Source organism: Lithobates pipiens, unplaced genomic scaffold (genome assembly GCF_037356315.1).
Source record: "Lithobates pipiens isolate NorthernLeopardFrog02 unplaced genomic scaffold, aLitPip1_a1.2 Scaffold_19, whole genome shotgun sequence".
NCBI lineage: Eukaryota > Metazoa > Chordata > Amphibia > Anura > Ranidae > Lithobates > Lithobates pipiens.
In genome coordinates, this window is record NW_027507764.1 from 241,932,586 (window position 1) to 241,957,995 (window position 25,410).

Here is a 25,410-nt window from a genome sequence, read left to right on the forward strand (position 1 = left end):
GAGAGGTTGCAGTGTGGTGGCACCAGCACCAGTGCCTAAGGCCCAATTTTTCTGCCCCTGTTTAACAGGGGCGTTTAATTACAATTTTTGATGCAATACTTTGCAGCAGGGCTAATTCCTGCAATAAAACTAGAGTATATGGAAGAGGTTGCAGTGTGGTGGCACCAGCACCAGTGCCTAAGGCCCAATTTTTCTGCCCCTGTTTAACAGAGGCGTTTAATTACAATTTTTGATGCAATGCTTTGCAGCAGGGCTAATTCCTGCAATAAAACTAGAGTATATGGAAGAGGTTTCAGTGTGGTGGCACCAGCACCAGTGCCTAAGGCCCAATTTTTGTGCCCCTGTTTAACAGGGGCGTTTAAGTACAACTTTGGTTGCAATGCTTTGCAGCAGGGCTAATTCCTGCAATAAAACTAGAGTATATGGGAGAGGTTGCAGTGTGGTGGCACCAGCACCAGTGCCTAAGGCCCAATTTTTCTGCCCCTGTTGAACAGGGGCGTTTAATTACAATTTTTGATGCAATGCTTTGCAGCAGGGCTAATTCCTGCAATAAAACAAGAGTATATGGGAGAGGTTGCAGTGTCGTGGCACCAGCACCAGTGCCTAAGGCCCAATTTTTCTGCCCCTGTTTAACAGGGACTAGTAATTACAATTCTTGATATAATATTTCACAGGAGGGTCCGTTCCTGTGCCCACCCAGAGTAACTGTGAGGACTTATAGTGTTGTGGCACCAGCACCACAACCACCAAAGGTCAATTTTTCTACCACTGTTCAACAATGGCATGTAATTACAATTCTTGATATAATCGTTCACAGCAGGGCGCTCCAGCGCCCACCAAGAGTCACTTTGAGGGCTTACAATGTTGTGGCAAAACCAACAGCTTGTTCCGCCATTTCTGCAGAGCATATAGGGCAGGCCCCTACTTTCAAACATCCAACTTACAAACATCTCCTACTTGCAAACGGAAGGAGACAACAGCAAGTGAGATGAAAAAAGATGGACGACAAAACAAATTATACAGGGGTGATAACCCTTCCCTATGTTTTCCAAAAAGCTTAAAAATAGTTTTTTTGACTGGAGCTACACTTAAAAAATGGACCAGTTGAAAATTACAAACAGATTCAACTTAACACAACAAACCTACACAGTCCCTGTCTTGTTTGCACCGCCTGTATACTGCTGTTCTGAGTATATAGGGCCTGGGGGCCACACGCATTTCCTTTTTTTAATATGGGTACAGGGTTCCCCTTAATATGCGTACAAGACCCAAATAGGCTGGTAATGGGCAGGGAGGGCTACCCATGCCATTTTTCTCAATGATTTTCAACCATATTGCAGGAACCAGATATAACATTAAAACCGCAAGCAGTTTTAAATGATGTTATTTTCGTTTAATGTCATTTTGTGCAGGGACTGTTCTAAACACGGGAAACATGTGGCACTTCACAGGCATACTACAGACACCCCCCAGGCACCATATTTAAAGGAATATTTCACTTTTTTTTTTCACTTTAATCGTCATTAAAATCAGTGCTCCCGCCAAAACGGACATTTTTAAAAACATTTTAGGCATTGACCCATGTCCCCTGGGGCAGGAGCCAGGTCCCCAAACCCTTTTTAGGACAGTATCTTGCATATTAGCCGTTAAAATTAGCACTTTTAATTTCGAACGTTCGAGCCCCATAGACTTCAATGGGGTTCTAAAGTTCGTTCGAATTTGGGGTCCGTTCGAAAGTTCTGGTGCAAACGGAACCGGGGGGTGTTCGGCTCATCCCTACCCTCCACCAACCCAAGATTTACAAGCAGTTTTGGCAACTATCCAGTCATACGACAAGTTACCTCCACAATATCTTGAGTTTCGGGATGTTTGTGATTAAAAAGGAAGCAAATCAGCTGCCTCCTCATCGCTCTTATGATTGTCCAATTAAATTGCTTCCAGTAGCAGAAATACCATTTGGTCGCCTTTATTCTTTATCAGAACCTGAACTGAAAGTGCTCAGGGAGTGGATTAATGAGAATCTTGAGAAGGGTTTTATCAGACACTCAACTTCTCCTGCTGGCCCAGCCTTATTCTTCGTGATGAAAAAGGACTCCACCCTGCGTCCGTGTATTGACTACAGAGATTTAAATAGGATCACAATTAAGAATCGCTATCCACTCCCACTGATTCCAGAAATGCTTGAGAGACTCCGCTCTGCCAAGCTCTTTACCAAATTAGATTTACGGAGGGCATACAACCTTGTCCGCATTCATCCCGGAGATGAATGGAAAACTGCTTTCAGAACCAGATATGGACATTTTGAGTCTTTGGTCATGCCCTTTGGGCTTTGCAATGCTCCTGCAACTTTTTAACATTTTATTAATGATGCTTTTCCAGATTTGCTTGATCAGTTTCTAATAGCATATTTGGATGACATTCTCATTTTCTCTGATATTTTGGAAGAACACCGCAAGCATGTCTGTATTGTTTTCTGAGAGATTAAGACGGAATCAACTTTACATCAAACTAGAGAAATGCGAGTTTGAACAAACTCAGATCCAGTTCTTGGGATACATAATCTCTTCTGAATGGGTAAGCATGGATCCTGATAAGATCAAAGCTGTGGTGGACTGGCCTGTCACTAAGAATGTTAAAGAGACACAGCGATTTGTTGGATTTGCCAACTACAGAAGATTTATAAGGAATTTCTCTAAGGTAATTGCTCCAATTACACAGCTGACAAAGAAAGGGGTGCCCCTTTTGTGGTCACCTGAGGCACAGGCTGCCTTTAGTAAACTAAAAACTCTCTTCACTTCTGCACCTATACTGGTACATCCAGATCCAGAACTACCTTTCATCGTAGAAGTTGATGCTTCTAATTCTGCTGTGGGAGCTATCCTTTCTCAGCGAATGGGAGAAAAAATGCAGCTTCATCCTTGTGCTTATTTCTCTCGACTGATGTCTTCAGCTGAGAAGAATTATTTATGACATTGGAAACAAGGAGCTGCTGGCAATTAAGGAAGAATTTTCTGAGTGGAGGCATCTGCTGGAAGGGGCTAAGCACCCTGTAACCGTTCTCTCCGATCATAATTTTTTAAAATTTATTAGGTCTGCTAAAAATTTGTCATCTAGACAAGCACGTTGGACCCTTTTCTTTTCCAGGTTCTATTTTGTTATCTCATACCGCCCTGGGTCAAGGAATGGTAAGGCTGATGCCCTATCACGGATGTTGTCTGGGCCTCTCCAGGAAAGCAACTCTGAATGTATAACCCTGCCTCAAAAGAACTTTCTAGGGGCCACGAGTTCGAAGATATTTCTTAATCTTCTCAAGGAGGGGTATGAGAATGACCCACTTCTTAATAGTCCTCCTAAGGACATTAACCACAAGTACAACAATGGTTTTTGGACTCAAGTGCATTGCCTCTATGTACCTGAATCAGTTCGGGTAGAAGCCCTCAGGTTGCTACACGACTCTAAACTTGCTGGTCATTATGGGGTTTCTAAGACAGAAGAACTCTTATCACATTAATTTTGGTGGCCTGGGTACAAGAAAGATTTAAAGAGTTATGTGGCTTCATGTCTAACCTGTGCTCGCAATAAGATACCTCGATCTTCTCCTCTGGGGTTACTTCTACCACTGCCTGTTCCATCAAGACCATGGGGGTCAATTTCTATGGACTTTGTGGTTGACCTTCCTCTTTCAAAAGGGATGAACACCATTCTGGTAGTCGTTGACCGTCTCACTAAGATGGCTCATTTTATTCCAGTTAAAGGGGTACCCTCCGCCGAACATACTGCTGAGGTAATGGTTAGAGAAGTTTTTAAACTTCATGGAATTCCTGATGATGTGGTGTCTGACAGAGGGGTACAGTTTACCTCAAAATTTTGGAGAAGTTTTTGCTCAGCTTTGGGTGTAACAGTTAATCTGTCCTCGGCTTTTCATCCGCAGTCCAATGGTTAGACCGAGAGGACCAATCAAACTCTGGAGCAATACCTTCGATGTTTTGTGAGTTATCTTCAGGATGACTGGGTGGACTACCTTCCTACGGCAGAGTTTGCTTATAATAACTCTAAACATAGCTCCACTTCCCAAAGCCCATTTTTCTTAAACACACTGGGTATCATCCAGTTTTTATTCCTGATCTCCCCATCTCAACTTCAATTCCTGCTGTTACCAACAGACTAACTTCATTACATGAGATCCAGGAGAAATTGACTGATACATTGAAGGAGGCGCAGGAATATTACAAGAAGGCCGCTGACAGACATCGTAGGTCTATTCCCACTTTTCTCGTAGGTGAGAAAGTTTGGTTATCTACCAAAAATTTTAAAGTTCAAGTTCCATGTGCTAAGTTGGGTCAAAAGTTTATGAGACCTTTTGAGATTTCTGCTCAAATCAACCCGGTCACTTTTCGCCTAAAACTTCCTGACAATATGAAGATTATCCCTGTGTTTCATATATCGCTACTCAAACCGTTTTATGAAAATACTTTTTCTGGAAGAATTCATCCTCCTCCTCCACCTGTTGAGGTACAGGGCGAAGAAGAATTTGTGGTGGGAAAAATTCTTGACTCCAGGATCTCTGGGAACAAATTGCAATATTTGGTTCAATGGGAAGGATATGGGCCAGAAGAAAATTCTTGGGAGCCTGAAAAGAATGTTCATGCCCCTAGATTAACAAGGGAATTCCACCAAAGGTTTCCTCAGAAGACTTTCACTAAAATGTCCAGGGGACTTCCTGGGTGGGGGGAAGTACTGTTAGGACCTGGGCTTGAACCTGGGACCTCTGGTGTGTCTGGCAGTGACTCTGTTTGCTGAGCCACCTGGAATGCTGGACATTTCCTTGGACAATTCCTTGGACAATTCCTTGGACAATTCCTTAAATGATCTTGTCTTGAATCTTGTTTGCCTTGAACCTTGAACCCTCTGCTCCTCCCATAAACTTCCTGATTTAAGCCATGTCTCTGCACTTCCTGGTTGCCAGAATATTGTACCTTCACCAGCCAATATCTTGCTCCTGTCCCTCCTGTTGCCGACCGTATCTTCGCTACCATTCGTTACCGACATTTGGCTTGTTCCTCGACTATGCTTCTGCTGAATCCCAACCTGCAACTATTTGTTACCGACTTTTGGCTTGTTTCTCAACTACACTTCTGCTTGATCCCTACCTGCTATATCTGCTATTGGACCCTGGCTTGCTCACCTCCTGATGGGGCTATCCTGAGGACTGCGACCTGGCACTAACACGCAGCAAAGCCCATCTCCACCATCAGGAGCTCTGGTGAATACCGGTTAGTGCTTAGACCCCGCACCTCAGGTGAACCCATGTCATCAGCCAGGGTGACCTATGTGAATACCTGCTCTGCTGCTATAGCTACTGGCCTCTGAACCTGACTCCAGACCGTGACACTATGCCATGGTTGCCATGGAAGATAGACAAGCACTTGGAGAAAATTCTGTATGTTTTAAATCAAATCAATAACATCCGCTGTAAGCATATAATGTCTCTCTATTTCATTTAGTTCATAATGGTAAATCAGATTACTTTGTATAGTTGGTTACCCATTTACATATGGACCGTGGGAGAGATTAAAATGCATTATGCCTTAGAAAGTAAGTGTATTTACAAATACTAAAAAAAAGTGCCATGCTAAACTAAATTACCAATTAAATTGAATAACTTCATATAGACAATATAACAAAGTGCACAGTGCTCCTATTTTACAATAAATAATAAAATCGATTGATTTTAGGACTTTTTTTTTATTATAGTTATAAGAAGATTAGGAGCACTGTGCATCATTTTACTTATATGATGGCTTTTGATTGAATTGCCAGTAGGATGTTGGTTGGAGAAGCCTCAAATGAAATTAGACACATGAAACAGCCTCAAAGAGGTCTACCATAAGACCCAGAACTCTCATGTAGAATCTCACAGAGGGATGTCTTTTTAACCTCAGGTCTTGAGCGGGAGCTCTGAGCAGTGGCGTTGCATCCATTAAGGGCGCATGGCCGCCACTCCCTATCTCCAGTCAGCCCAATCTTTGACTAATGGATAGATTCATGCATTCATGCAATGTCGCAGTACCGCAAAAACTTGCAGATCACCGCCAATACTAGTGAAAAAAAATTAATAATAAAAATGCCATAAATTTGACAGTCCACGATAGAGTTTCTCCCTCCTTGCAGGACTACTGGGTGCATAATGCAGGGTCAGCCTCCCTGGAGATGACATGGGATGCTTCCAAAGCCCACGGCAGGGGGCAGTATATCTCTGCAATGGTGGCTGTTAGGGCAGAACTTGGGGACAAGGTGTCTGACCTGCAGCACAAAGTTGAGGAGGCTCTGAATCAATACTCGGCCTCGGCAACGGTCCCCAACTTCGAGCACCTTTCATCATTTAGGCGAGAACTGCATCTCCATGTTTCAGACACCACCAGACTTGGTATACAAGATAGCAGACAGAAATATTTTGAACATGGAGATAAAAACAGCAAACTACTAGCAATGCTGGCACAGCAAGACAGGCCCTTAGCGGTTATACCAGAATTACTCACGGCAGAAGGAATACTAGTTACCCCTTTCGGAGGATATTCTGTCTGCTTTCACCAGGTTTTATGCCTCTCTATATGTGTCCTCACTCCCTAAAGGATTTGACCCCACACCAATGACCTCTATGTTGGATACCCTGGCACTGGGATGGCTCTCTGATACGGAGTGACAACTCCTTGTCTCGGAGATCACACCAGAAGAGGTCACGATGGGCATCGGGTCTTTCCCGGCAGGAAAGACCCCGGGGCCAGATGGACTACCCATAGAGTATTATAGAGCCCACGTAGAACTGCTTACCCCCAGGTTGGCTCAGATGTATCGAGCCTGTCTCCAACAGGGCTCCCTGCTGGCCTCTATGAGAGAGGCCCATATTGTTCTCATTCCAAAGCCTAATAAAGACCCCAAGCAGTGCGCCTCTTACAGGCCAATAAAACTCCTAAATTGTGACTTAAAAATACTAACCAAAATACTGGCCACTAGACTCAATAAAGTAATTAAATCTCTGACTCTGATCAAACGGGCTTTATGCCAAGTAGGTCCACAGACATCAATATACGTAGACTGTTTTCTAACATTCGTGCCCCCCATGCTAATCAAGGCAATAGGACCATTGCCACCCTTGATATGGAGAAGGCATTTGATACGGTGGAATGGGTGTATCTGTGGGAGGTGCTTAGAAGAATGGGTTTCCCACTGAAGTTTATTGCCTGGATACGTACACTATACACCTGTCCCCTAGCATGCATTAAATTGAATAGCTCCCTGTCTCCTTCATTCCCCCTGCAGAGGGGCACCAGGCAGGGATGCCCTCTCTCCCCATTCGCCCTGGCCATGGAACCTATTGCTGAGGCTCTCAGGAGCTTGGCCGAGGGTGGGCTGGCTGGAGGAGAGAGTGGCTGTCTATGCGGATGATCTACTGCTTTTTTTTTTAAATGATCCTGGTGATTCTCTGCGGGGCACACTCGGAATCATGGGTGCCTTCTCCGCCGTCACTGGGCTGAAGGTGAATTGGCATAAGTCTCAGCTCTTTCTGGTGGACGAGGGGGCCAGGACCTCAACCTCCTCTACCCCGCTTCAGTGGGTTGATAGGTTTACCTATTTCATAGTTTCATAGTTAGTAAGGTTCAATAAAGACATCAGTCCATCCAGTTCAACCTGAGTGAGTGTCTACAATTGCCCCTATCCCTGTACACTGCACACTCACATTGGTCCCTACCCTCAAGGAGCCCACAATCCAAGGTCCCCATTCATATACTAGGGCCAATTTTGGACAGAAGCCAATTAATCTACCTGCATGTCTTTGGAGTGTGGGAGGAAACTAGAGTACCCTGGGGAAACCCACGCAGGCACAGGGAGAACATGCAAACTCCAGGCAGGTAGTGTCATGGTTGGGATTCAAACCAGCAACCCTTTTTACTGCTAGGTGAGAGTGCTAACCACTACACCACTGTGCTGCCCAATTTTTTAATATTTAGGTATTATTATTTCAAGAGAGAGCGGGGACTTTCTCCAGCTCAATCTTGAACCTGTTCTGATGGGGATCAAATCCAAACTGAGGGCGTGGGGCAATCTTCCCCTCTCCCTCATTGGGCGCATCAACCTTCTGAAAATGAAGGTCCTTCCCAAACTCACGTACATATTTAGGAACTCCTCACAAGGGCTGACTAAAACCTTCTTTAATTCTCTTAAGCAACTTTTCCTCTCCTTTATCTGGGGATCTAAATCCCCTAGATTCAAATCTCTTCCTGATTGTCACAAATATTTCTTGGCCACTCAGGTTGTAACCGCCCATTGGTGGTTGCAGCCAGACCTGACCAACTCTGCAATGGTGCTGGAGGAGGCTATAGTGGGGTCTCTGGAGGCCTTGAAGGGGTTGATATTCAGGGGGCCAAAAACACCTCACTGCCTCACCCCTTCTATGCGCACCACTATGAGGGTGTGGAAGGTGGGAGAGGCACTGAGGGCATCCCTGCTGAACTCCTGGTCTCCTCACACCCCCTGTGGCTGAATCCTAACCTATCACAGTTCAGTACCATTCCGGATCCATAGGCCAGGGCCAAATGCAAAATTCTGACTCTCGACCATGTTATCACCGTGGGGTTATCACTCCCTTTCATGCACTACGTACCAAATGTAATGTACCTGCATGGGCCCATTTCAGATATCTTCAAACCGCACATGCTTATTGGTGTCAGTTTTTGAGTCAACCAGTCATACTGGAATATTCTGAGCTCGAATCCACCCTTTGGGTGAAGGACTTGGAGAAACCCATGTCTCAGATTTACGGGTTCCTGCTGGTTGCTGCCATCCCCGAGCTGTCCTCCCTCCACAGAAAATAGGTGGGGGACATCCCAGGGATGTATGAAGACGACTGGAGGGAGGTTTGGGATTTTCCATTCTCCCCTCTGGTCTCAGCCAGAGACAAACTGATCCAATACAAAATTATACACAGAGCTCACTACACAACCCACAGACTACACCAGATGTCGCCGGCGCATTCCCTGGCATGCTGGCGCTGCTCCTATCAGCCAAAAGTCTTCTTTCACATTTTCTGGGCTTGCCCAGCAATTGCGTATTATTGGAAGGAAGTTCTCCAGGTGATAGTTAAGATTACTAAGACTAGTATCCCTTATGATCCTAAATATTGTCTGCTGGGGCTAGTGGAGCAAATGTCAATCCTCAGAGCTAGGTAAATACTCATATCCATATTACTGTATTATGCACGCAAGGCCATCACCATGAACTGGAAACAATTGTCTCCCCCCTCTATCAAGTTCTGGAAAAACCTGGTCAACGCTAGTTTGCCCCTTTATAAAGCCACCTACTTGGGCAGGGGTTGCCCACAAAAATTTGAAAAGGTGTGGACCTGCTGGTTAGATGATAACACTACGGAAACCGATGTAGTAAATAACCCCTAGTTTAACATTATGGGTATAGTATGATAGTAGATTGACCCAAACATTCTCATGTCACATTATCCTGTCATTATAACACTGAGCACAGAATCTCCTGAGCTAACCTCTCCCCACATTGGGGTATAGATAGGTAAGGTTATGTTTGTGTTGGTCTGCCCTGTTGTGGTCTGTTGCTGCCTCAGAGGCAGGCTGTTTGTTGTTTCTGTTGTGGCCCGTTGCCGCATCAGAAGATTTGCCCCTGTGTGGGTAATGTTTGGCCCCTGCATGGGCAAGTTTGTATGCCAATGAAAAACTCAATAAAAAAGATTTTACAAAAGAAAACTAGAACTATAGACGAAGGTTTTTTTTTCCTTTCGGATAGCGCAAGGGGGGGGTTATAACCCCTGTCAGATTTTTTTTTTAGTCATCTGTGTCCCATTGTGTAGATAAACAGGAAGTAAGAGGAACCCCCTGCAAATTAACCTCCCTGGCGGTATGATTATTTCAGATTTTAGGTTCTGAAAGCGGTACAATTATTTTGCATGAAAATTTGGCGTTTTATATTGTAGTTCTGTAATTCTTAGGAATAACTCACTTAAATCTGTCCAAACAAGAGTCAAGCAGACATCCCGGGTATGATAAAGTTTGAAAAATTAAATCATAAATTATAAGATAATAAATAACTATAAATAATTATACCAAATAATAATATAACAATAATAAAAAATATTCAATAATGTAATCAAATCAAAAACACTGAAATTTGCTCAATTGCAGAATTGTCACTGTCATTACTTTTCAATATTTGATGACGGATCTCCTCACAAATCGCTATCGCTCAATTCTGCGAGTGATTCCAATTTATTATTGCTGTTCTCTAGCTGGTCTAAAACCATTTTTGATGTAAAGGGACAGTTTTGGTTGCTATGGACAATTTCCAGTTTCCTGCCATAAAGAATAGATTTTATAATATAAAACTGCATGCAGGGCACTGGGCAGAACACTAGGGACAAAGGGGATGTGAAATAATTACATACAGCAATGTAATCTGTAAGATTACATTATACTGTATGTAATGTGTGTGTTTCACTTTTTGAATTTGGCGCCGTTCTCCGTCCCCGTGCGTCGCAACACTCGCAGGGAACGGAGCTCGGCTCTGTAATACATCGAGCGGAGGACGAGCCGCTCGTACAGCGGGGGGACATCGCTGGATCCAGGGGACAAGGTAAGTAAACTCTCCCTGGATTCAGCTATGCGATCATGAGTCTGGCTCGGGGTTACCGCTTTTGGCACAAAATTTTCACCCAAGCCAGACTCGGGAATACCACCAGGGGGGTTAAGGGAATGCCTTGGGGATCCCCGCTTCACCAGAACTAGTGTCCCCATTGGAAGATTTCCCAAATGTTACTTTTCTGGGGACAACTAAAAATATGGTATTTTCTTTTACTTTCACTTGCAATGATAATGGGCAACAGGACAAAAAGAGGGGGGTCACCTTAACGGGGGCACAGTTAGCATTAAAAACTGACAAGCACTCTAAACCCTCTGCACTCAATTTTCAATAAAATAAATAAATGAAATAAAAAAAATAAAACGTTTTTGCCTTAAGTTTGCTGAATTGTCTTGTTTTTAGATTGATATATATATTGTATTTAATGCCTTATATGGTTCTCACACTTGATCCCCATGTAATAGAAATTGGTTGTTTTTTTTCATGATGTCAAGCAAGTCACAAATGCTGCAAAGTTGTTTTTTTTCCCCAACATCACATTGTGTGATATATTGAGCTTGTAGTAATATAGCTGGTAGAAGTATGCATATCAAGGGTCCCAAGCAAGATATATTGGCCTCTAGAATCCTCAGAACTCTTATGCATTCTGTATCTCCAACATAATGTAGATAGCATGATACATACATCTAACCTATGCCATATTTTTATAAATAAGGCCACAGAAGGCATGAAGAAAAACATTTATTTTTAAAGATAGAAGAAAATAAATGCTATGAAAGCAGTTAATAGCAATATGTGAGTATTACTATAACTATAGACATTGCACTGTAGACTGTAATGACAATAATTAAGCAAAATAAAACTGAAATATAGCAGGTCGAGCTTTAAGGGAGGCATTTTTCTTAAAGTGTGAAGTTCCTCAGAGGATACTCTCCAATGAAAAATCTACAAAAACAAACAGAATAATGGGTAAGAAATGTACACCTCTGTGTTATTGAGTTCTCTATACTTTTTCATATATGTGTGTGCGACACCATAAATAACGTACACATTACATCACATCACAGAAAACAGAAACAAAACACCAAAATTAATATGGAAATTACCGTACAATAAAAAGGATTAAAATGTATATGTTAGAAGTTCTAGGTTGTTATCAAGCCCAACTACAACTTAAACATACAGTAGTAAGCAAAATTCCTATCCAAAATTGAGATTTAGAAAGAATTTTCATTATCTATGCATTTATGCACTATTTGTATATAAACCGACAACATAAATATAATATAGTTTAGCACCCTTTCTGTGAAATCCACCATTAATATCAACTGGTTATGGGTTCCTTATCCCTCTAAAGTCACATGGACAAATAGTAAAAAGAAAATTAGAATCTTTTTGTTGCCGCTCCTCATCTTCAGCATGTCAGTGCACAATAGATTTGAATCTCTAATTCAGTTTGCTCACATAAACCAATCAGTTATACTTAGTGCAGACATATTGGTTCAGGTTTTTCAGTGCTGTATTCATTGTGTATTTTGTGTTGGCTCTAAAGTATACTGTATACGTACATATAGTAGAGATTAGGCTCAGGGTTATGGATTAGTTTCATGATTAGGGGTTTAGGTTAGCGTAAATTACGTAATTAGTCGATGGGTATGATTAATGTTGCTCTAAATGTTATAAGCATCAGTGCCAAAACCATAGCCATGACATATTGTACTCATATACAAATTATTGGTACTGAAACTTCACGTGCCTAATCCTTTTGTGCTTGGCGTGTCATTCATCATTTAATAGTGGATATGGACAGAACATAGCTGCTACTGGTTCCTCCCAATGATCCTAAAACAGGACAGACAACAAATTATTCTGTTTTAGGGAAAAAAATTATTGCAGACCTCCCAGATATAGAAACCACTGATCTGTATTCTATTTTACTTTGAATGGCCAAAGCCTGGCTCCCAGAAGGGCATTGACCTTTTCCTTTTGTAAAAACAAGTTTGAAGAACCTTGTTCTAACCCTTCCCTACTATTGAGCTTTACATAAAAAGTCTTGGTTGGAATTATACTTTAGGTTCTCTACCTGGCCACAACTGCAATGAACATTTTTTGTCACTACAAATTAAAAGCCATGGGTGTAAATTAGCTCACCCTTATTCCAGGTCAACAACAATAAAAAAAATACTTTATTAGGATATTGTGTAAACAAGCGAGATATTGCAAACTGCCCTTTACTCTTACTCTTAAACTCCTTGCCTATAACTAACTTACTCTATGCCTATAACTAATGATGCTTTAGAATGCTGATTCTAAGTAATTAATGCTGCAGGAGAACCTATAAAACATTATTATTGCTATTTTATACATTTAGGGCAACCGCAAAGTGGTTAACGGGGAATGCACTGGATAGCTTTATGCAATCCTTTGTGGGCCATGACTTTCTCTTATTAGTATTCTCTTACTTATTATATTTTTAGTTTAGATATTTAGGATACTGGTTTTGACATCATTTCAAATAAAAACAATAATGAATGAAAAATCCAAAATGGCTGATCTTCTTTCACTGGGTACAGTCACCCAGGGCTGTCTGCTGGCCCTGCTATATAAATGTCAGGGTTATCACCCAAGGATCCTTTTATGTGTATAGGTATGTTTAACAATAATGCTAAATACTGCTGCAGAATGGAAATAGATGTCCCTAGATATTTGTCATACTAAACCAGTATAGGAAACTGATTTTCGGTGGTGAAAGTAAATTGTAAAAGTTGTAAAAACATTACAAGTATTGTTAAATTATATTTTGGTTACTTCATAGTTGGCACTCACCTCCACTACTTGATTCTTTCTTCTGAAAGCCAGCATCAGCTAAAAGGAAAAAGGAAAGCAATTCAATACACAAATATACCATATATATTATGTATGACATTTTTAGTCACTATTATAATAATATTTAATAATAGAACATTTCAAAACATGCACTTGTTTATTGGAAATGTTGCTGAAAAAAATGTTGTAACTATAATTTTGTTTACTCTTTAAATATATGCTCCCGAGTTTTACTAATATTGCACACAAAATCAAAAAATATAAAGTTATTCAAATATAGTACTTACATGAGTAGGTGTATGTTCCTCCAGATAAAACTTCCAGCTCAGGGAATCTAATATGAAATAAAATATTCATAATTTTGTATATGATAATAGATCTATTTTTTTTAAGGCTCTAGGGTCATTTGTTTAAGTGCCAGCCACTAGAGTCTACCTGCATGGAGTTTGCATGTTCTCTTTGTGTTTGTGTGGGCATAGATAGGTCGGCAATATTAATTCTCCATACCTCCTCCCACAATTGTTATGGGTCATGCACTTTGGACTACAAAGCATGCATTATCATTAATTTAGTCTTATCTTTGCTATATATATATATATATATATATATATATATATATATATATAAATTATAGGGATCATCATCTTTCCCCTCCCAATGGCAAAATGCTGTAAAAAACAAACAAACAAACAAACAAACCAAAAAAACCTGTAGGGAACAAAACTATTTACTTTCTCTTGACTCTTGTACTGCAAGGTGTGGCATCACACTTCTTCTTACAAGATCACAGGGAATGCTGAGTAGCCATATTCTCATGATGATGCTCAAACAGTGCAGTAGCATATTTTCATGAGCATTGAGCTTTTCAGTGTTCACTGGGAATTTGCAGTAAGAAAAATAACATCATCTACTACATTTATTCGAACTCACCATCATTATAAGTATAAAAATGTAGCTTATTTGAAACTCACAACCTTTAACTTGTTGAATTTTTGGCTTTAACAGACTGTTGAATAACAGTATACAGATGTATGAAAGGTGTGTGTTGTGAATATGTTATGCTTAGCTAGTTTTACTGTGAATAAAAAGATCCATTAGCCATGTTGATACCATTAACAACAGCTTTCAAAGAACACTGTTCAGCAAGTTTGTTCAGTAAGGATCTGCAGACTTAATCTTGATACTTGTAACCCAGAGACTTTTAAATTGTGTTTGCAAGTCCTTATTGAATTCAGAAAAATAAATGCTAACACCACTGTGTCCACATTTCTTCATGTTTAGGGTGTTAATTCTAAGTACATTATAACAGAATATGATTTACAGAGAGACTAAAAGTTAAATATGGGCTATACATTATGTATATTATCAACTCACTTGATGTCTTCACCCTCCAGTAGCTTCTTGTAGGTGGAGATTTCTACATCTAAGGCTTGTTTTATGTCTAGCAGTTCCTGATAATTCACAATGATTTTGTGAAGCTCTATCTTCGCGGACTCAATTGCGGCTTCATAGCTGGTTACCTGTGCTTGAAATTCAGCACCCCCCACGCTAGATCTGGCAACAACTTCTGCCAGGTTGCTTTCAAGTGTATAATTCTAGTAAAGAGAAAAACATTTTTTTAAACAATAAAGAAGGATTAATCTAAAACCACACTACTAAAATGTATTCTGTATTGTGTGCCAATATAAGCAAGTTAAAATAATATCCAGAAACACTTTGCTGCAAAGCCATATCACCAACATTCGTCAAGTACAATGCTGTTCTGAAGAATCTATGATGACATGTTTATTACATATGTTTGGCATTGTAAATATTCCTCAATAAATGTTAACATATGTAAGCCAAGAAAACATAAAAATGAATAGTTTCATCTGCAGAGAAACAATTCAACAAAATACATTGACAGAAGCTGGCAAAGGCAGCATTTAAATGAGCAGAACCTGGAGTCCAAAAGTTCTTTGTACAACCAGAATGAAGACATTGGGAAACTGATGCTTGGAGTACAGGGGCGTGGAAATGCCACTAAATTACCATTTTGGCCTCATCATCTGATAACAATTAGTAGTTCTCCCATAGTGTGCCTTTATTACATCAAAGCCATGTGTGGCTCTGCTTGTTTACCACACCTCACATGCCTATGATGTAATAATGATCAGTGGTGGGGGAGTCTTACTACCATGACAAACACTAGAACTGGTCCATGGATTGTGCAACCAAGTATGTTCCTACATTTAAAGTATATGTCTGAGCAAATAAAAAAAAATATATATTTGTGTTCATTCAAGTTTCCCCATGTTTTATCCCTTTAAAGTGCTGCAAGTACAGAAAAATATCAGTGTTCCAAACTTCCTATTTGAGCTGACAGTGGTAGTGCTTCTACCATATTGAAATCTGTTGTTAGCCCTACCTAATTCATTTGTCTGGACTACAGAACACCTCCCCCTCTTCTCATCTCCATAACATGAACTGGAGGTGTTCTGTGGTCCATAAGGGAGAATACAGGCAGGTCCAACTACACTGCTCAAGATGTCAGGAAGAACGGGAAGTTAAGAGCTCAATGAATTTCTGACAGGATCATTAGGTATTTTCTGTATTTTGTAAGGTCTTTTTATTACGCTTTTTTTATTTTTTTATTGTTTAAACAGAGCCTTTTGGGCATACACTGGCTCAAAACAGCATACAATAAAACAATAAAAAAGAACAAACAAACAAAACTAATTACTTGAGTACTAAATTCTATGCTTAGTACTTGCAGTAATGGATAAAATCCATGGGTTGAACAGAATGGATTTGAATATATATATTTTATGACAGTCTACCTCGTTTAAGCTACAGATACATGTTTATAATGCTCTTAAATTGTAACCAAGTCCTGAGCTAATTAGAAGCCACTATATGGATAGCTGCAGAGACCAGCTTGAGTAGCAGTGTAGGAGTGAAGTCCCTCAAAGAAAAAAAATTATACCATGTTTCCCTGAAAATAAGACCGACTCATATTAATTTTGGCTACAAAAAAACACACTAGGGCTTATTTTCAGGGGATATCTTATTTATTTAAGATTTGTACAAAAAAGTTCCTTTGTCCCCTGTCTTCTCCCCCCTTTCCCCCTTTCCCCCTGTAAGCTCAGGAGTCAGCATTATGAAATTCTATAATCCAAAAAATAAACCTTAGTTAAATTCCTTGTAAAATCATGTAATCCGTTCTGTAAAAAGATGATATAATATGCAGTGTGTCTCCTTGTGTAACTTTATTGTGAAAAATATCTTATTTACAATGCCGCTGGGTGCTCCATGACTCGCCAAGCTCTTCTTCCCCGCTCTGAATACAGCAGAGTGAGGGTCCAAGATTCCTGCTGACGTCAGCCCCACTCTGAGCACTGCAGAGAGAGGGGCTGTTGACGTCAGCCGGGAGAAGGGAATAAGAGCACTGACAGGTCACGTGAGTGCCCAGAGGTGCTGTAAATAAGGTTTCTCCCACAATAAAGTTACACAAGGAGACACACTGCATTTTATATAATCTATTTACAGAACGAATTACATGATTTTTCAAGGACTTTAACTAGCGCTTATTTTCGGGGTAGGGCTTATATTGCAGGCATCCCAGAAACCCTAGGTCTTTTTTTTCGGTGTAGGGGTTATATTGCAGCCATCCCAGAAATGTTATGGCTTATTTTTGGGGTAGAGCTTGTATTGCAGCCACCCCAGAAACTCATGCTAGGTCCTATTTTCAGGGTAGGGCTTATGTTTGAGGAAAAACGTCAGGGGTATAAAAAGAACCTCGATTAAAGTTAATAAGGAAAAAATGTCATGACAAAAATGATTAGACATTTTTTAGCAAACTTTAAGGAAAGTTGTCCAACCTCTTAGGACACTAGCAAAAAATACTAAGGCATGCTGGGTAGAGGAAGGGTAATATGGGGCTGACTTACAACTTTTTTTTGTGAATTCTGTGTCCCTTAATACGATAGCACGATAGAGAAGACACATTTTATTAGAAAGGGGAGGTGTGAGAACATCTGAAAGTGTTTTAATTCTGTCCATGCTTTTCCTGTGCCCATTACAACTGCACCTCTCCTTTCATCTGTATGACTTTCACGTTGATAAAAAGTGAAGGAAAATTTCAACAATAGAGTCAAATATAAAAAACCTCAGTAAATTGTCAACTCTTCCACATCTAAAACCATAAAAAAAAATTGTCTGCAGTTGGGCTTTAAAAATGACTCAAATACTATTTCTTTGATACCTTGGACAAACCAACTAAAAGAGAAGTAATGCACAAATATAAACACTGACTGAATTCCTTCAGATACGTACCACTGTTAAAGCCGACTGTAGTTCAGTGTTTAATGTTTGGAGTTCTTTCTTTGTGCTGGAAATTTCTGTTTTAATTGTGGCAACCACTTCTGTTGTTTTAGCTGTTTCACTGTTAATTTCTTCAATCTTCAAAATAAAAGAAAATGCAGCTTACATAATATTCATTTTATTTGATATATGAAATGTATTTACTATTATTAGGATTTATTTTGTTTTTATTTTTACCAACAGAGATAGAATAAGAAAAATGAACACTCAATTGTAAAAAAAACAATTACCTTAGCTCTGAAATAGGTTTCTGCATCTTCTTTGTGTTGAAGGACAGATTTTTCGTATTCGCCTCTGAGTTTGTTCAGGGCAGAAGTGAGGTCAAATGATTTTAATGCATCCACTTCGATCAGTGAAACTGAAGTATCTGCTGAGGTTCCCAATTTACCTTGTAGTGTACTTAGTTCCTGTGCAGAGAATACAAGTTACAGAAGGTTATCCATCGACTTAGTTATTTTGCTGATAATGTGATGTGGAATCTTATTTTTACAGTGTATTTATAATTTGCAAGCCATATCAGTAAAGGTTGCACATTTCCAATTCTGGTCTCACAATACAAATGATTTTCCCAAATCAAATAACAACCTCAATATATATTCAGTGCTGCTGAGGAGAACACAAGAGGACCAACATAACCTGAAGGCGACCGAGCAGATTGGAAAAAGTGTATCTCACAGAAGTTAATTTTTATATTTTCCTTTTAAAAAAACTGTGATACAAATGATGGTCTATATTTATTACCACAATTATCACATATGGGATAAAGGCCACAGATAGTTTACTGGTTAACCTATGCCTATACACGTTTGTGCACAGGAATGCACAATCATGGCATCACTGCTCCACCTCTCCACCTCATCCAGTCAGAGATTGCCGTGCAAGAAAATTGCAAGTCATTCTGTGAATGCCAAGCAAGCAACCCCCTATGTATACTATGCAGCAAGGCAGTCCTAATTCCTGGGAAACAGCGGCGATCACTGTAGTAGCGGCTACTACTACAGTGATTCTCTGCTTTCACTGCAGTCCCACAGGTATGGTATATGCATATTTAACTATGCAAAAAAATCCATACCTAAAGTTCAGCTTTAAAGCTGTGTTATGAAACAGCATAATTCTAAAGGACAGCCTCGGTGACAAAAAATTTTGACAGTGCATATTAGCCAGTTGTAGCTCTAGCTGGCCTAAATGCAGAATGGGAAGCCATAGGAAGGTGTCTTTGTAAAAACAAGAGTATTTGTTTTTACGAAAATAATTTGAGTTAAAGCCTTCAGGCATAGGGGGGTAAAAATTGGCACCACAGTTTGATGGCACAGTTTGTGAGCTGTCTTTTTTTTTTTTCATACTATCACATTGTTTAAAGAGTGAAAAAACCCTTACATTCCCTGCGCTCCCCTATATCCCTGTATCCAAAGTTAAAAGAAAAATTTAGCTAAAGCCCTGAGGATGGGTTGGGTAAATAACTGGTAAGTGGCAGCACAGTTTGGCAATAGTGAGAACAGGCTTAAATGTGGAGATAGTTTCTTGGGTAGTGTTGGAATACCATGTAAACATGGGCCAGGCAAGGCACATGTGTAATCTGCCTCAGGCACCAAGTTTATTCCATTATCATACACAATCTTGCCTGGCTGCAAGTAGCAACTGGTCAGCAACTGGTCAACCACCTACCAGTCTGGACATGAAGAGGTGCCAGCAACCCTGTCAGCATGTGACAGGAAAGGTGACATAGACCATTAGGACAATTGGAAATGTCTGGTCATAATAACATAGAAAAGATGTCCCTGGAGAAGGACTCACAGGTTGAGGACAACAAAGGGGAGAGGTAGAGTCTCAGAATGAGAACTAAACAAGGAGTTGCCACAAACTCCAATGGCGCCCCCTTTCAGCCACCAAAAGGTTCATTCAGTATTCCATCCCTATCTATGTTTGCTTGACCAAGGGCAGGTGGTCATTTGACTGCTTAGTTCAGCAAAGATGCTCCATATGATTTTGGAGGGAAGGGGTGGCTTTCTGAGAGAAATAGTGTCAGATGGGTTTCTGCCTCTGTGCAACTACACAGCACATGAACTAGCGGACATTGTCTGTTTCCACTAGCTGGCTTAGTAGAAGTTGTAGTGCCAGGAGCTTGGGGGAAAAAAACTGTCATTCAGTAGCTGGGCATGGTTAGGAATGAGCATGATCATCTGCTAACCTGCTCCAGTTTTCTTTTCAATAAAAGACTCATTGAGAAAAAGCAGCTTTTTTAAGGATGGGTCAGCATGAAAAAAAGTGACTGCTGCCATCAAATTAAATACAAACTAAAATTATAGAAAAAATATGAATGACTTAAAACGTAGTCTTAAAAAGGACTTTTGCACTTAAGTAAAGATCTGACAACATACAAGGACTACTGACTAGGATAAAAAGCAGTGCAGGGTAAAATCAGCTAAAAATCCAATTTAAAAGAGATACTGTACACATGGTATATATTAAAACAAAAAGTTTTTGGGTGTGTTTTTTTTTTCTGTGTGCTGTGTCATTTCTTACTTCTTCGTGAGTCTTCTTCAGGAATTCAAGGTCATCAAGTGCAGCAGAGAATCTTTGTTCAAGAGTTGTGCGCAGTTCATTGGCAGACTCAATATCCTATACGTTTTAAAACAATACAATATGTTAATGGATTTAGGGGCATCAGGCCTAGCAACCCTAAGAAGAAACACTCACACAGCATTCTGAAAAGAGATCAAATATGGCTCACTGGCACATAGCAGAATAGAATAGAAAGATGTTCTTAATTTAAGGTATATTTTACTCACATACACATTTAAATAGAAACTACAGTGTGATTTTGGGCCTCAAACACGTATTTTCATTCAGTGCAATGTTAGTCTAAAATAATGTTAACATTTTATAGGCTTGCTCCATATGGTTGTTACTTTAAAAAATATAAATGTCGTAGATTAGACACTATAAGGATATCTTTGTTTCACTGCAGTCACTTAGCCTCTCTGCTCCACAGCTGCTGAGATGGCATAGTCACCATTCTTTTCAATAGGTCTGCAGACCTATGTCTTTATGATAAGCTCTAAGAGCACTGTAAAGCAGTAAACAGAGTCTGTATATAGGCTGTCTCTATATATGTGTATCATTATAAACTATGCATAGAAACTAGGCTAAAACATTAATTCTAATTGATAAGATTATTTATTTATTTATTCATGTGACGTGGGCAGGAGGCAGCCAAGAGGGTCACGCAGTGAATACATTTTTTGGCTGGTTGTTCCTGAACAGGCTAAAATTCCAACAGCATATGGTTAAGCTAAAGAGTTTCTGTTTTTCATCTAGGTGTTGCTAGAGTGCTCACTTCCACCCCACTCCTTTTATTTTTTAGTAATTTACATAGTTACATAGTTAGTAAGGTTGAATAAAGACACCAGTCCATCCACCCTCAAGCCTTTGCGTGCTTTTTTATTATTAGAGGAAAGAAATTCCTAAACACACATTCTATCAGCTCTTTTCCTTCTCCCAGTAAAAGTAAAGCAGTCTGACGACTGAGAAGTTTATCAGGTACACTAGTCAGATATGAAGTTTGACTCTGAATTGTCATTCTGCATGTAAGAGGGGTTTTGAAAAGTCTTGCTTCAGTAGGGTACATAGACCTTCAATTAGGGTAAATTCATTGAAATGTCTGTGTTATTAAAGTTACAATATTTTGCTGGCCAGCAAAAGTACTAATAGATTTCACTGGAATTAGTATTAATGACTTAAAATTGTAAACATGCAGCCTGCTTGTTACCAAGCCTATGTTTTAATGATGACCAAGCAGTGAACAAATTAGGATGACTAAAAAGGTTTTATGAAAAGCAATGATTTCTAAAAAAGAAAGACAAAAAAATCACAGTAGTAAGATATCAAATGAAAACGTTACCCGTTTCATTGCTGCAATGTCACTTTCCAGCTGATATTTTACCCCTAATTCTAATTCATATCTAAAACAAATAAAAATAATATTAGTCAAAATGAAATGGCATTTATAAGCAGCAATTATTGCATAAAGTTAGTAAGCCTTTTAGGCTGGGTTCACATATGAGCACGCAGTGGCTCACAGCAGGAGTTCTGTGCATCCTCATTCATCATTACAGGTCTGATTTCAGCCCAAATTTTTGGCTGAATTTGGACCTGACACAAACCAAAAGATGCACAGCATTCCTGTGCACGAGCCACTGCAGAGATATGTGAACCGGCTTCATAGAGAGTTGGTCACAATCTCCTGCTATTGCGAATTGGATGCGGGGAATCCTCATTCAATTCGCACTAGCGTGAACCCAGCCTTAAGGTCTTCCTTTTTCCGCATTGGGTATTTCTGTAATGTAAATCTCTGCAGATCTTCTCTATATGATTTGCGTAGTGCAGCACAAACTCATTCTGAAATTCTTCCCAATGTTGCAATGCACCATCAGGCATTTGCAGCCCAGAGTTTGTAACCTTCATTGGAAAGCTGTTCAATAGGCCTTCAACCTATTGACAGACTTTCCATTGTAATCTATAGAGCGTGAGGCATATATGCATTTGGGGCATAGGCATGATTGGTAATATTTTTGAAGAGTGGCTATGTGGCATTAGGTATGCTGTACAGTGAAGATTTTCAAAGAAAACTAAGTATAATACATTATAGAAATACTCAGAACAAGGTAGATATAGCTCCCAACTGTCCCTCATTTTGGAAGGAGTGTTCCTCTTTTGAGACCAAATCCTTCTGTTCTTCGTGCAGCCTCAGTTTCCCCATTTTTGGTCTGATGTTTACATCTCTGTACTATTTTACTACCAAAAATGTTATATGTTTTTCCAACCTCTCTATTTAACTGTGTTTATTATTTTGACAAGCCAATGTAAAGCTAAAATACTGGTCAAAAAGCACTTTTTTGTGTATTCAATCATTTTCTGCATTAGATATTTGTGGTCCCTGTAAGCGGGGTTGAGGAAGGTCGTGACTACATACTGTGTGATAAAAGAGGTCCCTTTTTATAATTTCAGAAAGTTTAGGGATATGGTGTGTAGAGGCAATCAGCATATACATATAAAAAGTTAATAGCATTTATATCTCCTTTTGACTAAATTGCATGGGTACAAGTTACAATACATATACAATATTTCATGAGTATATAGCATGCAGAGAAAATAGGTATTTAGTTATTGTGGGTTATATCACTTTGCATGTAATGTTTTGCCATAAAAAATGTCTGTAATATTACGTAACCTTCATAAGAACACACAACAACAAAACAAATTCATATTACCCCAAATACAGAGTGTAAACCTAATACAAGTGGTACTTTTATTAATAATGAATTGTAACACTTACTTTGTCCTGAGCTCTTCTGCTGCTCCTCTGACATTGTCAAGTTCAATTTCATATCGAACATTTTCTAAAGTGAATGTTTCAACTGTGTTTCTCAGATCTGTAAGCTGTAGTTCAAAATTTACTGGGCCAGAGGATGGATCCGAGGAGGAGAAGGTTGTGCCACCAGTCAACAGGTTCAGTTGAGTCTGCAATGTTGTGTTTTCAAGTTGCAACTGTTTAACTTTCTCCACATAAGCATAAAAACGGTCATTCAAGCCTGCTAAGGTCTGCTTTTCTGAAGCCCTAGACAATAACTGGGGCACAACACGAGGTGCTCCTACATTCAAAGTTGAACTGAGGCCACCAGCAGTCAGAGAGCGCCCCAAGGAAAATGCTGCACTTCCCCCTAGTCCTCCACCTGCACCCCCAAAACCACCATATCCTGTACCAGCACCAAAGCCAAGTGAAGGTGCTACACTAAAGCCAAGACCACCTGCTCCACCTAAGCCAAAACCACCTGCTCCACCTAAGCCAAGACCACCTGCTCCACCGAAGCCAAGACCACCTGCTCCACCGAAGCCAAGACCACCTGCTCCACCGAAGCCAAGACCACCTCCTCCTCCAAGTCCAGCTCCAAAAGCAGATCCTCCTGCTCCCAGACCTCCGCCACCCAAGCTCAGACGGGATAGACCTGCAGCAGCCCCAGATGCTGACCCTTGGGCAAGAGAATACCCTGATTTCTGGGAGGAAGAACCCGCCCAACCAAATGAGCTTCCACCTGAGACTGACATAATGGCAGAAAAAGGGACAGTAACTAAGTATAAGAGTTGGTGGCTTGAACAGGTTCTAAACTCCTTCTGTGCAGGCTGAAACCTTTAACCAACACATACTTGGTTTTTATATGTTTGCCTGTCACATGTTACACCTACTCTGCCTTAGGACAGCGTCCTCATTTTTTTGCTGGACAGGGAATTTTTAGCGTCTGCCTTGCAGCTGAGCTGACTGAACTGTGATAATCACAAAGCTTTCTATCCATCAAATCAGAGTGCATAGATCTACATCAGTAGCCACAGGGTGATTCCTGTCATGGCACAAAATAGCATGATTGAAATTCATGCTGAATATATGAAGAATTATATTCACTAGTTAAATGTAGTTTGTGTTTCTAAACCTATTGGTGAGCACAATCTAAGCAGAATTATGGATCTTGCCTTCTATATTTCATAGAAAACAATATATTAATAAAAAGGAATGTGCTAAAAACATGCACTTTTAAATTAAGGAAAATAATGTTTGTTAAAATAAAATGCAGCAGGAGCAATAAAAAAATGCATGTATACTTGGGTTTGCCTTCATAAATTGCCCCACCCTTTTTCTGATATTAAATAGAAAGAACAGGTTAACATGGGCTACTCCAAATAGGTTACCATGTAACACCAGTGGTAATTGAGGACTGTCTTGATACCCAGAAATTAGGCAAAGTAAGATAAAAAAATTACATAGATTTTATTCAGAAAAATTAATTCATTAAAACATTTGTTGATAACCAACCATTCTATGGGTTTATACCATCATAGTGTCAGAGGATCAACAGTCTTCAACGTCGGTGCTTCCCTGTGCGCCTGCGGGGTAGACCAGCGCAGAGGCGCACACGGGTGCGCGATACAGCGGGTTTGCACATCACCTGATCACTCTGGCATGCCTATAAAAGGCAACCATTTGCTCTGTGTCTTTGCTGGTTTGTCTCCTCAGCTCACCTGTGTTCCTCTGCTTCTTGTTCCTGTTTACCACTTCCTGTTGTGACCCGGATTGCCTGAAGACTACACTGATTTTCTCCTGACCTGACCCCTGGCTTGTTTAACGGACTTCCTGCTATTAGCCTTGCTGGCTCCCGGACTGATACCTGTGTTTGACCCTCGGCCTGCCTCTGGAATATCCTCTGTTTTCTGCTCTTAGCCTTGCTGGCTCCCGGACTGATACCTGTGTTTGACCCTCAGCCTGCCTCTGGATTATCCTCTACATTCAGTCTTGCTGGCTCCTGGACTGATTACTTGTGTTTGACCCTCGGCCTGTTGGTGCACGAGCCCTCTTACAGACCTTCACACAAGTCAGGTGTTAGAACTCCTCCCGGGCATTCTCTTCAAGTATATCCCAAGGCCATCTTCACGGGCATCTCTTCCTTCAGAAGACTTCCTGCATACCAGTCACCTGCTGGCAACCCGTGCCCCTTCGTGCTCTGTACCTGCTGT

At 40.3% G+C, this 25,410-nt stretch overlaps 1 protein-coding gene across 2 annotated transcripts; it reads right to left on the reverse strand.

Annotated features, from left to right (window-relative positions):
* Positions 1-11,384: 11,384 nt before the first annotated feature.
* On the reverse strand, positions 11,385-24,041 carry LOC143996661 (thread biopolymer filament subunit gamma-like). Of its 2 annotated transcripts, XM_077491851.1 has the most exons (10): positions 23,183-24,041; positions 21,749-21,809; positions 20,371-20,466; positions 18,078-18,254; positions 17,800-17,925; positions 14,860-15,080; positions 13,773-13,819; positions 13,486-13,524; positions 12,416-12,501; positions 11,385-11,604 (listed from the first exon to the last, which is right to left on the reverse strand). In XM_077491851.1, the coding sequence occupies exons 1-9, from the start codon at positions 23,950-23,952 to the stop codon at positions 12,446-12,448; spliced, it is 1,593 nt and encodes a 530-aa protein (XP_077347977.1). In that variant the 5' UTR covers positions 23,953-24,041; the 3' UTR covers positions 11,385-11,604; positions 12,416-12,445. The 2 variants fall into 2 exon arrangements, with proteins under 2 accessions (XP_077347977.1, XP_077347978.1); XM_077491852.1 differs by lacking the exon at positions 12,416-12,501.
* Between the last annotated feature and the right edge of the window lie 1,369 nt (positions 24,042-25,410).

Bases quoted from the DNA above. Each gene is read 5' to 3' on its own strand.
- LOC143996661 (XM_077491851.1), bottom strand. From the start codon at position 23,952: ATGTCAGTCTCAGGTGGAAGCTCATTTGGTTGGGCGGGTTCTTCCTCC. The intron at 20,467-21,748 runs GTAACGTTTTCA...TAAAACGTATAG, and splicing joins ACATTGCAGCAATGAAACGG to GATATTGAGTCTGCCAATGA. The intron at 13,525-13,772 runs GTAAGTACTATA...TTTTCCTTTTAG, and splicing joins AGGAACATACACCTACTCAT to CTGATGCTGGCTTTCAGAAG.